General features: G+C 36.6%; 1 protein-coding gene across 3 annotated transcripts in view; it reads left to right on the top strand.

The window, feature by feature from the left end:
• LOC147388127 (putative LRR receptor-like serine/threonine-protein kinase At1g56140) overlaps positions 1-17,183 on the top strand; it is a 78,561-nt gene that overhangs the window by 31,742 nt on the left and 29,636 nt on the right. For 2 of the 3 annotated variants that reach the window (XM_086421785.1, XM_086421787.1), the window contains 5 exons: positions 7,331-7,402; positions 7,495-7,566; positions 7,749-7,820; positions 7,922-7,987; positions 10,227-10,292. In XM_086421785.1, coding sequence (XP_086277911.1) covers positions 7,331-7,402; positions 7,495-7,566; positions 7,749-7,820; positions 7,922-7,987; positions 10,227-10,292 — 348 coding nt within the window. The remainder of the gene's footprint in view (positions 1-7,330; positions 7,403-7,494; positions 7,567-7,748; positions 7,821-7,921; positions 7,988-10,226; positions 10,293-17,183) is intronic. The other variant, XM_086421786.1, reaches the window with a different exon arrangement.

Here is a 17,183-nt window from a genome sequence, read left to right as displayed (position 1 = left end):
AATTGACTTGGGTCTTGGTTAGTTGACTTCTTCCGAATCCTTGATCGCTGTGGCTTTTTCGAATTTTCTAATTTGTTTTCGGAAATTTACGACATTTTCCTATTACATGAAAATAACAGTAATTAGTTCCCAAAATATATCATTTTATGGAAAACATCAATTATTGCGAAGTAACAATGCATTATATCTAAAAAAAGGATTAAGTGAGTAGTTTATCCGTAAAGTTTATGCAATAAGGGCTCTAAAAACCACTTTCTAGACCTTAATCAATCAACATGGAAATTCTTGATTTATCATTCTAGTTTAATATGGAACTTGATGATTTAATATGAAATCGCTTGTTAGTAGGAACGATTACAAAGCCCTAACCTAGCTCAATTTTTTCCCGACTTTTTTCCAATGTTTCCTGATTTTACCTAATTTTCCCCCTGCCGACTTATTTCCGAACCCCGACTTGGTGACTATGGTAATTATAGGATTTGTTTTCTTTTGATTAAAAAGTCTATGTCTTGAATTCCGATTTAAACGAACTTATAGTCTATTTTGGGTGATTTTTCGATATAAGACTTAATGGTGTAATTGAATTTATCAAAATCAACTTCTAATTTTTTTTTTCTTATTTGGTTGATATAAGAATTTTCTTCAAGATGTTAAAATTTTAGGTCATTACATTATTGTCACGGCCTCGCCGGTGTGCCACTAGCTAAACGTGGAAAGGTTTACGGAGACCAAATGGTCGAAGTAGAGTTGTCACGTGGCAAGTTGGAATGGTTGGGAGGAGTGCGATTAGGTTCACATTGGATAGGACAATGTTCAGATCCTAGTCTATAAGGACAAACCAGACCCTATATAGTACAATGTGTTTTAAAGTCGTGCAGGCTTCGGCATAAAACGGACAATATTGTACTATTGTAGGCCTGAGGCTTTACAAATGGTATTAGAGTCGATGACGACTCTTCCTGTTTGGTGGGGAGATTGTCACAGCCTAGTCGGTGTGCCACTGGCTGGACATGGAAAGGGTTATGAAGACCAAAGGGTCAAACTGAACTCGTCATGTGGCAAGGTGGAATGGTAGGGAGGAGTGTGATTAGGCCCACATCAGACAAGAGCACATTTAGATCATGGTCTATAAGGACAAACTAGACCCTACATGGTACAACACGTTTTAAAGTCGTGCGGACTTTGGCCCAAAATGGACAATATTGTACCATTGTGGGCCTGAGGCGTTATAGTACTTCTCCATTTGTTTGGCATATTTTTAGTTTTCAAAATCTTGTTAAATAACTTAGTTAACTAGTACAATCAGCTGCCTAAATGGATTGAGTTATTTTGTGAGGTTTGTCTTTGGAATGGGCATCTCACGAGGTTTATATAGAACAACCTCTAGTATACTTTGATCCTAAACAATTCAGTCATGCCTGTTTTCTACATTGAGCTATGGGTTAAAACTATGTCAATGGACATGGTTTCAAAGGCTTAGTACCCTTTTTTCCCATTATGTTGGTTTCACTTGTAATCATGTTGATTTCTCCATGTTTCTTTTGATCTTCACATAGTAAGGTAGTTCTCTTATTATACATTGGTACTATTGTGCTTTCTTGAAAGAGCAATTATGTAATCTTTCATTCAAGATAAGAGAAATCAGTAAGCAACTCTTTCTCAGAAACTTACATGGTATTAAAGCTAGGTTTTGAAAATCTAATTCTCCCACATGACCAAATACGGCATGGCTATTGAGAGACAAAGCTCCACATCCGAAGTGACCTCCAATCCAGAAACAACACCTGTTGCAAGCAATCATGGAGGAATAGAACATTCTTCTCCTCTCATCACAAGTCACAAACTCAACGGAAAAAATATCCTCCAATGGTCCCAATTCATGATAATGTTTATTTGCGGAAAAAGGAAAAGACGATTACTTCACTAGTGAAGTCACTGAATCGGAGAAGACTGACCCTAAATTCAAGCTATGGAAAACCGAGAACCGTATGGTGATGTCATGGCTGATTAATTCGATGAACAAAGATATAGGAGAGAATTTCCTTTTGTACAGAACAGCCAAGGAAATCTGGGATGCTGCAAGAGAGACATTGAAGTTTTGAAAATACTTCACAATTGTTTGAAATTGAAGCCATATTGCATGATCTGCGCCAAGAGGATCTCATGGTTACTCAATATTTTAATACTCTTACCCGCCACTGGCAACATCTAGATATGTTCGAAGTCTACGCATGGAAGTGTTCGGAAGACACAACCCTATACAGGAAAATTGTGGAGAAAAAACAGACCTTCAAATTTCTTCTCGGCCTCAACAAAAACTTGGACGAAGTCAGAGACAGAATAATGGGGACAAAGCCTCTATTGAGTATTAGAAAGGCAATCTTAGAAGTTCGTCGTGAGGAAAGTAGGAAGAAGGTGATGATGGGATTTCAAAATTCTTCTCCCACACTCGAAGGATCTGCCCTTGCAATTTGTGGAACCCAACCGAACAATAATAATGACAATTGACAGAAAAAAGGGAGACCTTGGTGTGACCACTGCCGCAAACCTGGACATCTCAGAGAAAATTGCTGGAAAATTCATGGCAAACTTGTAGACTAGAAGCCATCACGATCAGCAAATGATAGGGAAAGCCGAGCCAATGTTGTTGTCACCACAAATGAAAATCCAACACTTACCGAGCCAAACCCTTTTACCAAAGAACAACTCGAAGTCCTACAGAAGCTCTTCAGCCAAAGTTCAATATCCTAGTCAAGCTCTTCTGTCCTTGGAAGCATTTTAGCATAGAAGGTAATTTTTCCAATGCCTTTACAGTTAATAAAAGGCATTCAAGATCGTAGATCATTGACTCTGGAGCATCAGACCACATGACGGGAGATGCAACAATATTTCACGAATACAACCCATGCCATGAGAATCACACAGTCCGAATAACTGATGGATCTCTATCCAAAGTTGTTGGAACCTGTTTAATCAGGATTACAAAGGACCTGAATCTAAACTATGTTCTCTATGTCCCTAATTTGGACTTTAATTTGTTCTCAATCAGTACATTGACTCGTGATCTTGACTGCATCACTAAGTTTTTCCCAAATTAGTGTGAATTTCAGGAATTGGATTTGGTGAGGACAATTGGCAGTGCTGAGTTGTGTTCTGGAGTCTATCTTCTCAAAGACGATTCTTTTCCAAGAAGACAAGCTTAGAATGCAAGTTGTGTGTCCTTTAAGAGTTGGTTAGTTTTAAATTTCAATGTCAATAAAGATAGTGAGATTATGTTATGGCACTATCACCTTGGTCATCCAAATTTCATGTACCTTGAAAACTTATTTCCTTATTTGTTTATCAATAAAAGTTCGAAAATTTTCAGTTGTGAACTTTGTCAATTTGCCAAACATACTCGGAACCATTATCCTATTCTATCATATAAATCATCTCATTCATTTTCCATGATTCATAGTGATGTGTGGGGCCTCTCAAGAATTAAAAATATGACAGGAACACGTTGGTTTGTATCCTTTGTTGATGATCACACTAGATTGACCTAGATATTTCTTATGAAAGAAAAATCTGAAGTAGGCCAAAATTTTCAAAATTTCAACTCCATGATACAAACTCAAGTCCAAACCAAGATCCAAGTCCTAAAAACTAATAATGCCAGAGAATACTTCAAATCTATCCTCAGTACCTATCTCTTGAGTCAGGGTATAGTTCACTTGAGTTCCTGTGTTGACACTCCCCAACAAAATGGGGCTGCAGAGAGAAAAAATAGACATTTGTTAGAAGTAGCACGGTCTCTCAAGTTCTCTACTCACGCTCCAAAACAATTTTGGGGAGAAGTAGTCCTTACAGCTGCATACCTTATCAATAGAATGCCCTTCAGGGTTCTAAAGTTCCAAACTCCTCGTCAAGTTCTCCTTAACTCCTTCCCACATAGTAAAATCATCTCCTCACTTCCTCCTAAAATATTCGAGTGCTCAGTTTTTGTTCACATACATCAACAATATCGTAGCAAATAAGACCCTAAATCCATCAAATGTATCTTTCTTGGATGTTCCCCAAATCAAAAGGTTTATAAGTGCTACTCTCCTATAACTAGAAAGGTGTATAACTCAATGGATGTAACATTCTTTGAACATCAATCCTACTACCCCAAATCCGATATTCAGGGGGAGAACATGAGATACTATCAATTTTGGGACATTATTCATGGTTTTGAAACCAATCCAGACCATACTCTTCATCCTGGGGACTCCTCACAGCCACCACAATCTGTTTCAGTCACTTATCCAGAAATCAACCATCCTCCAAATCTTGAAATCAATGTGCCACCTCAGTCATCAATCCACCAATCCGAGATTCAGTCACCAGTCCACCAATTTGAGAGTCATCTTCCATCACCACATAGTGCAAATGATAAGCATCGTGTCTATGTTAGGAAAAAGAAGAAGTCTGAGAGGGAGATACAGCACACAACACCTTTCACATATGACCAAGAATCTGAACCGGATCCAAAACCAATTGAAATTCACTTGGGTAAAGATACTGTTGATCTTGATATTGTTGCTCCTGCTATTAATAATTCAAATATTCCAATTGCTCTGAGAAAAGGTATTAGAACATGCACGAATCATCCTATTTGCAGGTTTATTCATATGACGGCTTGACACCTTCCTATCAGGTATTTGTTTCTGCTCTTGACAACGTACAGTTCTCTAGCTCTATTCAGGAAACTCTCAAAAATCCAAAGTGGAGAAAAGCAGTTAGAGAAGAAATTAAAGCTTTGGAGAAAAATGGCACATGGGTAATCTCAGAACTTCCCCGTGGGAAGAAATCAGTTGGTTGTAAGTGGATCTTTACAATGAAACATAAGGCCGTTGGAAGTAATGAGAGATTTAAAGCCCATCTTGTAGCTAAGGGCTTTACATAATCTTATGGAATAGATTATCAAAAAAACATTTGCTCCAATGGCCAAACTCAACACTATCAGAGTTTTCCTCTCCCTTGTAGCAAACTAAGATTGGCCACTTGCATCAACTAGATGTCAAGAATGCATTCTTGAATGGTGCCTAGGATGAAGAAGTGTATATGGAGATACCTCCAGGACTGGAAACTTCCTTCAACAACAATAAGGTGTGCAAACTTAAAAAATCTCTATACGGACTCAAACAATCTCCACAAGCATGGTTTGATAGGTTTGCAAAGTCAGTGATTAAACATAGGTACACTCAATGTTAGGAAAATCATACACTATTTGTGAAATTTTCTCCAGAAAGGAAAATAGCAGTGTTGATTGTATATGTCGATGACATCATCCTAACAGGTGACTATGAGGAAGAACTCCTGAGATTGAAGATGCTTTTAGTTAAGGAATTTGAAATCAAGGATCTCGGAAACCTTAGATACTTTCTTGGCATGGAGGTGGTACAATCGAAGAAAGGTATAATTGTCTCCCAATGTAAATATATTCTGGATTTGCTTAACAAGACAGGTATGCTTGGATGTAAACCTGCAGACACTCCAATGGATTCTACCAAGAAGATAAGAACTGAGAAGGAAAGTGCACTAGTAGACAAGGGGAGATATCAGAGACTAGTTGGATGACTTATCTACCTCTCACACACTCGACTTGATATTGGCTTCTATGTTAGTGTTGTAAGTCAGTGTATGAACAACCCAACAGAAGAATACATGAAAACTGTGAATAGGATCTTGAGGTATCTTAAGATGACTCCAGGAAGAGGCTTATTATACAAAAAGAATGACAAGAGAGATGTTGAAGTCTTCTCAGATGTAGATTGGGTAGGAGATTTGTCAGATAGGAGATTGACATTAGGGTATTGTTCTTATGTTTGGGGAAATCTTGTGACATGGAGAAGTAAGAAACAGTCCATAATCTCAAGAAGCAGCGCAGAGGCTGAATTTAGAGCTTTAGCTCTTGGTATTTGTGAAGGAATGTGGATACAAAGACTACTTAGTGAGTTGGGAGTAGTAGTTGAGAAGTCCATCAAGATGTTCTGCGATAACCAAGTTGTCATAAGCATTGCAAAGAACCCTGTGCATCATGATAGGACGAAACACGTTGAGATAGATCGGCACTTCATCTCAGAGAAAATTGAGAATGCAGTAGTGCAGTTGGTTTACACTCCTACGAGATCACAAACTGTAGACATACTTACTAAAGCGCTTTCAAGACCTAACTTTGAAGAACTGAGTCACAAGCTGGGCATTTACAATATTTACAACCCAACTTGAGGGGGAGTGTGAAATTCTCAGTCAAAGTTAGTTAGGACTTTTAGGGATTATATCTAATATTTTGGGAATATCTTAATAAGGAGATTCTGGCTGTATATTACCAGATCTCATAGTTATTTTATTTCCTAGATTAGTGGAGGACTCTTTCCTCAGTTAGCTTGATTAGTTCCTAATCTTAGGGCTTGCCTATTGCAGCCAACTCCTCTATATATTTCTGTGTAATCTTTCATTCAAGATAAGAGAAATCAGTGAGCAACTCTTTCTCAGAAACTTACAGTTTTATTATTTGCAGATCAATATAACTAGAGCTAGGGATAAAGAAAGGGATGGGGGTAATTATTTAGAGGAATATCCACTACTACTTTATGAGGTCCTAGTGGCCTTTGCCTTTGATAGTGTTGCTCTTTTTAGAGGTACTGAATAAAAATAAAGGATAAAGGAAAGTATTTGAGATTTATTCTTGTTTGGATTCTTCTAGGTTCTCCTCCATCTAGCATTAACATTGAATATCTTTCTTTAACTGTTACTGTAGCAAAAATCTCATGGTTTGCCTATTGTTTTGTGATTTATGTCCACTTCATTGTAAGGGTAGAATAGTCCATTTATGTTCATTATGCATGCATGTCTTTTTCTTTATCTTGTCTAGGGATAATATTGTTCAAGGTTTAAGATGTTATTTTGGCGGAATGTTTTGGTTGAAGAAAAAAACCAAAACATTCACCTATTCAAAATGAAACATTCCCCAAACATTGCACTGCAACAAGGTGTCACCCCCTTTGGAAATGGGACTAATCCATGCAAATACGACCTACCACCACAAATTTGTGTCACGTAAAGTTGTGGGTGACTTATTCGTGACTTTTTCAATAAATCGTCGAATTTGGTGACCATGTGTGGTCCATGACCCTAGATAATTTATTGTCAGAAAATGTGTCAATCTACACTGGCCGGATTTATTTGTGTGTGTGTTTCTCTCTCTCGTATATATACTTAAGAGAGAGAGAGAGAGAGAGAGAGAGAGAAAGAACATTAGACTTTAATATAAGATTTATTTCATTAACTATATACAATTTTACAGGCGAATAAGCGATTTATCCAATGGGAGCTCATCTCTAGCATTTATTAGGGATATGAAGGCTCTCGGAATCTTGTAAGAGAATATGGGTTTGATCCATATAGTATTACTAATTTATATATATATTATGAGTAGTATTACTAATTTATATATTTACATGTTTGTAGGATCTTGAGCAACACCAACATCTCTGGTACTATTCCGTCCAATATTGGAGAGTACCAAAGTTTGGCGCAGCTGTAAGATGTTCCTGCTTATGTGTTGTTTCTTACTATAAGAACAAATAAAATAATTTTTGTGGTTGCTCCTTGAGGAATATGTAATTATTTTTTTATATTCTATTTGGTCATCCAGTATTTCTTACTCCTAATTTTTTTTGCTTTTTTTTGCTTACCCACATAAGATTATTCAACTGTTGTAGGGATTTGAGTTTCAATAACTTGTCTGGACCACTTCCAGACTCTCTCTTCAATTTGAAGTCACTATCTTATTTGTAAGAAAACCAATTTTGCTAAACTCTTACGTGAGTCCTAACTTCGTACATCTGCTTCTTAATTAAATTGTGCTACCTGCTATTATTGCCTCCATTTACAGGTTTCTCGGAAATAATCAATTATCTGGCAATTTACCTTCCCAGAAAATTGTGTCACTTCGCAATATGTAAGTTCATCTGACTATTGTTTTATCTAAATTTGTTGAAAATGGATACCATATGTAGTAGGACTTAATAAATAAATTCATTAGTGCTCTTCATCCCTTGAAATTTAACATGTTTGTTATTATCAACTTTTTTCTTCAATGTTTTACGAGTAGAAACATAATGATGACGTAGGATTCGTTTTGTCGACTAAATAACTTGGATAAGGCATTAAGTGATGGTGATGGATCTATTTTAGTCTTGTGTCATCTTTATGCTTGATTCATATTCTTAAATCTGTTCAGAATTGGTTTTTTATTTTATTTTAATTGTCTTCTATGGATATGAATAATCACACTTGGTGATAAATTCATAGGAAAGAAGAAAAACTGATAATTGGTTTTGGAGAGGTGATACATTGAAAATTAGATTACGGGGTGGACAATAAATTTTTGAAAAATTAAAAAAAAAAAAAAAACCCCACATGGATAGACACATCATACATAACAGATTCATAGGAGGTTACTTGCAATAAATTTGTACCAGTATATCTAGGGCTAAAAACAATTGTAGATATAGTATGTTTGGAACACTTCAGAAGATATAGGGAGAAGAAAATGCAAAAGTGTTGTACCCCAATCTATGAAGTGACTGAAGACATGATGACTTCATACCAAGGTATTAAATATCGGTTTTGGTTAGCTTAGAAATGGAAACCTTGTGTCCAAATATTTCATTATGTGTGGGAGTAAGTACAATTTTCATGGAAATGTTGTGTAAATAGTGGAAATATTTTAGAAACATTTCATTAAAGCTATGAGAAATGATAAAATATGCATAAAAACAAACCCTTAAGTCATCCAATTAAAATAAACTACTATAAGGAGCGTGGAAATGAAGATTAGTCATGGTTCACTTTAAAAGAATCAGATGGGTAGGCACGTCACACATAGAACATATTCATAGGAGGTTACTTGGAATAATTTGTACATGTATATGCTAAAAATAATTATAGATTTAGTATGTTTTGAACACTTAAGAAGAAACATGAAGGCAAAAATGCAGAAGTTCTACACCCAAATCTATGGAGTGACTGGAGACATGATGACTTCATCCCAATGTATTAAACATCGGTTTTGGTTAGCTTGGGAATGGAAACATTTCGTCAAAATATTTCATTCATGTGTGGAAGAAAGTGCAATTTTCAGGAATTTTTTTGAAATAGTGGAAATATTTTAGAAACTTCTCACTAAAACTGTGAGAAATTATAAAATATGCATGAAAGCACACCCATAAGTCATCAAACAACAAGAAACAACCTTATGGAGCGTGTAAATAAATATTAGTAATGATTAGATTTGCGTTTTGCTAGTATCTAATTGCTTAAAACAATTGCTTAAATGAACAAATGGTAAAGTATGAAATTAACAACTTATTATATTTTATTGTCAAATGCTTATTAATTATATATCCTAGTGAGTCGTGTTGGAGTGACCTCAAGATTGGACCTTATATCACACATCTTGACGTGAAAGTGGATAGGAACCATAGCTGCTTTTTCACTCTTATCTCGAGGAAAGAATCTATGGTTCCCATGCACTTCACATCAGGGTGTGCAAAGTGAGGTCCAATCTTGAGGTCAGTTCAGCATTATTCTATCCGAGTAATTAGAACATGGACAATTTTATGTGCATGCTTTAAGAACTTGCTAATATGCCAAGAATAATCAAAATAAAATGGTCTATAGAAATCTACCTAGTCATTTTTACTAAAATGAACGAATACCATACGTAATCTTCACATCCTTTCTACAAGATTTTTATTAATTTGTTTTTTTTAAATACTTTTTGTTAGTTTTATATATTTAATTTTTTCTTTAATTTGTTTCAAAAAAAAATATTTTCAGAGGAATTTTATTTTTGCATTGAAATATTTCCACCAGATTCTTCATTTCTATGCTCGAAATTCGTTTATTTCGGTTGAATTTACGATTTACCAAAATACTTCATGAAATCAAAATGATTTCCACCAAAATATATACAAAAAAAAATTGTGGAATATATACAAAAAATAAATTGTCTATTAAATTTCGTGTTAAGTTAGGCCCTGTGGAAATGGAAATATTTCATTATATTTCATGGAAATATGTAGAAATGCACGCAGCTAGACAACTAGAAGGTTATCAAGTGTCAATTTAACATAGATTGTCTTGTCAGTTGTGTGGACTACATATTGACCATGGCTTATATGTTATGATTGTAGAGATTTGTCGTACAATGGATTTTTTGGAAGCCTTCCTTCTTGGGTCACTGAACCAGGTTTACAACTGTAAGTGTGAAGAAAGTCAATGAGTGCTATAGTCATTGGTTGAATGTTGAAATTATGACGATTTTATCTTTTGTGATGCATTTCTTACCATAACCAAAGGCTCTCATTTGTCGTGATATTGTATTAACTTATGACCATGTTTATTAGATAAGTGTTATGTAAGTACTATATGAAATAAGGTATTAAATTTCCATAATTTCAAAAAAATTCATGGAAATTTTCTCTTATACTATCCAAAAATTGAGACTTTTCTTTTATGCAAATAACTTGTCATTTCTCAATTTTTTGTTTAATAGAATATTTTCACTGAAGCTTTAAAATTGCATTTTATTCTTTGTTAGAATTTTTGAAAATTGAACTCTTCAACCCTTGAAAGCCATCTAAATCTCATTGTATCTGCCGAAGTTCATTCCTACTTGCATGTGAAAACAAATAGTGACATTTGAACTAAAACTTGCAAAAATTTTATTCTTTCGACTAGTAGAATACACTTAAGCTTTAAAATTACATTTTATTTCTTCTTAGAATTTAGGAAAATTGAAATTTTCAGCCCTTAAACTCATCTAATAAATCCCATTTTATCTCCAGAAGTTGATTCCTAATAGAATGGTATTCGGTTGTTAGAGTCGTTGAGCTACTATTCAGGAAGAACAAGTCAGTAAGAGTCCTAGTTTGAACTAGTCCAGTAACGTTTGAATAATGTGGTAATCTTTAGCCACAATTGTAGCTGTTTTGTTACAGTAGGAGTCTGAATCAGATCCTATATAATAGGATCAGTTTCCTTGTTTAGGTATCAAGTCAGTTCTATTCAATTAATTTGAAGTTTTCTCTTTATTAGTCTGTCTCTACTCTGTTATTTACAGGTCTACAACTGGTATCAGAGCTTGGTTTGGTGATTTCAGCAAGCCAGGAGAGTTGCTATTCAGCTGGTTGTTTCAATGGCTGAGAGAGTATTTTGTGCAAGCCTCTATTCCTCGTTTCGATGGTCACTATGACCATTGCAGTATGCTCATGGAGAACTTTCTGAGATCGAAGGAGTATTGGAGCATTGTTGAATTTGGTTTCGGTGAACCAGTAAATGCAGAAGCACTAGGAGCATTGACAAATGCTCAGAAAAATGAGTTGGAGCAGAGACGGCTGAAGGACTTGAAGGCTAAGAATTTTCTTTTCCAAGCCATTGATTGGTCGATCTTGGAGACGATTCTAGCAAGAGATACTTATAAAGAAATCTGGGATTCTATGAAGAAGAAGTATCGTGGAACAGCCAAGGTGAAACGTGCGTATCTTCAAGCTCTTCGTTCAGAATTTGAGACTCTTCGTATGCAATCTGGAGAGATCGTTTCAGGGTACTTCTCAAGAATGATGGCTATTGCAAACAAGATGCGTATACATGGTGACAAAATGACAAATATTGTCATCATTGAGAAGATTTTGCGGTCGATGACTCCAAAGTTTGAGTATGTGGTGTGTTCCATTGAAGAATCCAATGATTTGGATACCCTCTCCATCAATGAATTGGAGAGTTCTATGGTGGTTCATGAGCAGAGAATGAACCAACATGAGACCTCCGAACAAGCCTTGTTTTTGAGCCATAAAAATTCTAAAGGGACAGGTTCTGGTCGGGGACGAGAAAGAGGTGCTAGTCATAGCAATGGAGCTAGACGTAATCCAAATGAAGGAGCCCAAGAATCGAAATCCAGCAAGAAGTCCAATATTAAGTGTTACCGGTGTCACAGGTATGGCCATTACCGTTCAACTTGCACGGCTAAGTTATATAAAGAGAAAGGCGAGAAGTCCAATTTCGCTGAAAAAGAAGAAGAAATTGCTCTTTTAATGGCTTATCATTCTGTAGAAGATAGCCATTCTAACATGTGGTACTTAAACAGTGGCTCAAGTAATCACATGTCCGGAGATAGATCCTTGTTTTCAAACTTGGATGAAACCGTTCGAACTTCTGTAAAGTTTGGAGATCATTCAAAGGTTTTCGTAATGGGATTTGGCGATGTGAAACTCCGGGCTAAAGATCACACTACTCGAACTATCTCGAGTGTTTTCTATGTCCCAGATTTGAAGAGCAATTTGCTTAGTATCGGTCAGCTTCAAGAGGAGGGTATGCTTTCATCATTAGAAGTGGTTTTTGTCGGATAGAAGATCCACAAGAACGCCTTCTTGCCCAGGTCTGTATCACCAAAAATCGTTTGATTCCCTTGCATTTAGACTCTGATGATCTTCCATGTCTTGCTAGTATCGTCGATGATCATTCCTGGTTATGGCATCTACGATATGGTCATCTTAGCTTCAGTTCCTTGAAGCTTCTTTATCACAAAGGCATGGTGAAAGGCCTTCCAAAGATAGACTACCATCCAGCATTTTGTGAAGATTGTGTTGTTAGTAAACAACACCGTGATAAGTTTCCGAAAGGGAAAGCATGGAGAGCAAAAAAGTCTTTGGAGCTGATTCATACCGACATCTGTGGTCCGATTACTCCTCATTCTAATGGTAAAAATTGATACTTCATCACTTTCATTGATGATTTTACTTGGAAAACCTGGGTATATTTCTTGCAGGCAAAATCGGAAGCTTTGTCTATCTTTAAGACATTTAAAGCCCTTGTAGAAAAAGAAGTTGGATTGCCAGTCAAAATTCTCAGATCAGACCGCTGAGGAGACTATACCTCACATGCCTTCTAGAGTTTTTGTGCACAGCATGGCATTCGTAGACAGCTCACGGCATCTTACACCCCTCAATAGAATGGGGTAGCCGAATGGAAAAATCGCACCATCCTCAACATGGTGCGTAGTATGTTGCGGACATCAAAGCTTCCAAAAACTTTCTGGCCTGAAGTTGTGCTATGGAGTGTTCGTTTATTGAACGTATGTCCTACTAAGGCTGTAAGGAATATGACTCCACAAGAAGCATGGAGCGGAAGGAAGCCTAGTGTTGCTGACTTGCGAGTATTTGGGTGTATTGCTTATGCCCATATTCCAGATGAGAAGCGGAAGAAGCTCGATAACAAGGGTGAGAAATGCATTTTTCTTGGCATTAGTGAACACTATAAAGCTTATAAGCTGTACAGTCCCATTAGTCAGAAGTGTATCATCAACCGAGATGTCGTTTTTGATGAAGCACATATGTGGCCTTGGGGTATTACTTCTTCGGGGCAGCAAATACTTGCTGATTTTGATATGGATGAAGGTGAAAGTTCTGTTACAGCCATTGGTAATGATCTCCATATTTCTGAGGAGTTGCAGCCCCAAAGCCTTACTACAGCCAGCCCTCAAAACAATTTAGGTACTTCTGATACAGACCAGCTCTCAAATCCATCTTCGCCTTTGCAAAGCTCCCTTAGAGTTGAGGATCAAACTCCAAGTGAACAGCACCCTCGCCCTCAGCGTATCAAGCGTCAACCAGCATGACTTCAAGACTATAGAGTGTCGAAATTTGCTGAAGTAGATTCGGTTGATCATGTAGCTTTTTTAGCTAATCATGATGCCTCACTCACAAGTGATATGCTCTCTCAAGTAGCTTTACTTGGACACTGTGATCCGGTCTCCTTCACTCAAGCTGTGCAAGATCCAAAATGGAAAGATGCAATGGATAAAGAAATTCATGCTATCGAGAAGAACAAGACATGGGAGTTAACCGACCTTCCACGTGATCAGAAATCGATTGGTGTTAAGTGGGTATACAAGACCAAGTTAACCACAGAAGGCACCGTGGACAAGTATAAAGCCGGGTTGGTCGTAAAAGGGTACAAGCAGCGGCAAAGCATTGACTATGAAGAGGTGTTTGCCCCGGTTGCAAGACTGGAAACTATACGGATGATCCTAGCCTTAGCAGCCCAGAATTCTTGGCAAAATTTTCAGATGGACGTCAAATCTGCGTTCTTACACGGATCTCTAGGAAACTGTCTACGTTGATCAACCCCCTGGCTTCGTGAAGAAGGGGAATGAAGGGAAGGTATATCGACTCCGTAGGGCCTTGTATGGACTGAAACAAGCCCCACGCGTTTGGTACAGCTGTATAGAGTCGTACTTCATCAAAGTTGGTTTCCAGAAGTGTCCATATGAGCCTACTATGTTTGTTAAATCTGAATCGGGAGGGAGTTTTCTACTTGTGTGCTTGTACGTAGATGACTTAATTTACACGGGGAATGACCCTTCCATGTTCCAGTATTTCTGAAGTTCGATGATGGGGGAGTTTGAAATGTCAGACCTGGGCTTAATGCATTATTTCCTTGGTATTGAGGTGATCCAATCTGATGCAGGGATATTTATCTCACAGAAGAAGTATGCTCGTGAGATAATGGAGCGATTTGAGATGCAAAATTGCAATCCAGTTCGAACGCCAGTTGAAATAGGTATTAAACTTGTAAAGGATCCTCCCGGAAATGCCATTGATAGCACTTTGTACAAGCTGCTTGTAAGATGTCTCATGTACTTGTCTGCAACTCGACCAGATATTATGTACGCTGTAGCCTCATCAGTAGGTATATGGAGCATCCAAAAGAAGTGCATTTCAATGCAGCCAAGCGAATTCTCCGCTACTTGCGTGGTACTACTGATCTTGGCATTATATACAAGAGTGGAATCGTTTCAAATTTGGTTGGTTTTTCAGATAGTGATTATGCCGGACATTTAGATGATAGGAAGAGCACTTCTGGATATGCTTTTATGCTGGGTACAAGAGCTATCTCTTGGTCGTCAAAGAAACAAAGTATTGTCTCCCTATCCACCACAGAATCTGAGTACATCGCTGCAGCCAATTGCGCTTGTCAAGCTATATGGCTTCGAAGAATGCTAAGCGAGGTGCAATTTCATCAAGAGGGGAGCACTCCAGTGTATTGTGACAATAGCTCAGCAATAAAGTTGTCAAAAAATCCAGTTGAACATGGACAAAGCAAGCATATTGATGTGCGCTACCATTTCCTGCGCAATCTTGTCAAAGATAGAACAATAGTTCTCCAATACTGCATGAGTAAAGATCAGGTTGCTGATATTTTCACCAAAGCCCTAAAAATTAATGTGTTTGAGAAGCTTCGATCATTACTAGGTGTATGCACACTTACGGGAGGGTCTTGCGTCAGGGCTTCGTAAACTGATGTTATTTTTCTCATCCAATTTAAGGGAGGGTATTAGAATGGTATTCGGTTGTTAGAGTCGTTGAGCTACTATTCAGGAAGGACAAGTCAGTAGGAGTCCTAGTTTGAACTAGTCCAGTAACGTTTGAATAATGTGGTAATCTTTAGCCACAATTGTAGCTGTTTTGTTACAGTAGGAGTCTGTATCAGATCCTATATAATAGGATCAGTTTCCTTGTTTAGGTATCAAGTCAGTTTTATTCAATTAATTTGAAGTTTTCTCTTTATTAGTCTGTCTCTACTCTGTTATACTCTGTTCTTTACAGGTCTACAATTCCTACTTGCATGTGAAACTAAATAGTGACATCTGAACTTGAAGTTGCAAATATTCATTCCTTCAATTGGTGGAACATATTAAAGCTTTTAAATTGCAATTTGTTCCCTATCAAAATTTATATGTGGAATTTTCTACCAATTTTACGGTATTGTTGAAGTGTGGGAGGTGTAAAGGCATAAGATTTATGGATTTGTGATGTAATTTTATCAGATTTGAGTGCACAATCATGGTTGTTTTAGGTAATATTTCTAATATATTGTAACCTCAATGTTTGAAAATTTATATAAGTAAATTTTATGTTTTACATATTTTCCCAGTCTATAACATGGTACGAGATACTCCATCGTCTGCTAGCAGGTGTTTTATTAAAGCTCATCATGAATAGTACTTACAAGTTGTACATACTACATGGTATTCATTCATTACTACAAATCAATTATGATTGATTAATTATCCATTTACTCTTACTTTTGTAATCAATAAAATCAACAATTTTTAATCAACATAAACTTTGTTTACCATAAAACTAAAAGCATACTAATTTAAATTTTTTTTGGGAAAAATTAAGAAAATGCTAATGCATATGAAAACTATTACAAGTGTGTGAGCACATTCATTTAATCATTTGTTATAATTATTTGAAAATATTAATACTTTATTAATTAAAATTTTAAAAAGAAAATATATAAATATGCATGGACATTGTCGTTAATACTTGATAGTCAATATAGTTCAAAAGGAGTCCAAATTAACTAAGATTACACATGCAAAGGCTTTTGAAAGGCTAGATTATGGTACATTTAAAGGTTAGAAAAAAGGTTGAGTTGTATGAGGTAGGTGTCGCTCATCAAGTGCAAGGTTCTAAGGCAAACAAGGCTTTATGAAAATTATAGTGCAATTATATTGTGCTTTCAACATCGTTTTCATGTCTAATTATCGGTATCGTCCTCATGTTGTAACAAGCGTTATGGGCATTCACTTTAGTAAGGATGCTATATTTAGTTCAAAAGATCACAAGCTATGTCTGTCATCCACCAACCAGTTATATTTTGAATCATTTGTCATGAAGTTGATGCTTTGATCTTGATTTTGCACTTGAGATGAGTGGGACATTGGTGAAGTCTATATTGGATATATTTTGATGTTGCCTGCTTGTGCTTTTTCTTCTAAGGCCGCTTGCTTTGGAGATCTTTTACCATTCATGGGGAAAAATGAAAGTAGAATGGTATTTAATAGCAAAGAGGAAGATACCCAAATATTATTCTTACTATAGAATGTCTTATGCACAAATGGTTGAAGGCATTTGGAGGATGTGTAAATGAATCTTTTGTGATTACTTTATGTTTAGATGTGGAGGAGGGCAGAGTTCTATTCACATCTTTTTGCTCTTGAGCCCTCACTTCATTGTTTCTTTGAACCCCTTATGGGTCTTCTCGATTTCTTAGAAATGAATTTTCTTCGCGCTTTTTATAAT

This window comes from Akebia trifoliata, chromosome 13 (genome assembly GCF_017979445.1).
Source record: "Akebia trifoliata isolate Shusen 1 chromosome 13, ASM1797944v1, whole genome shotgun sequence".
In the NCBI taxonomy this organism is placed as follows: Eukaryota; Viridiplantae; Streptophyta; class Magnoliopsida; order Ranunculales; family Lardizabalaceae; genus Akebia; species Akebia trifoliata.
This window is presented reverse-complemented; position numbering and strand designations above follow the sequence as displayed.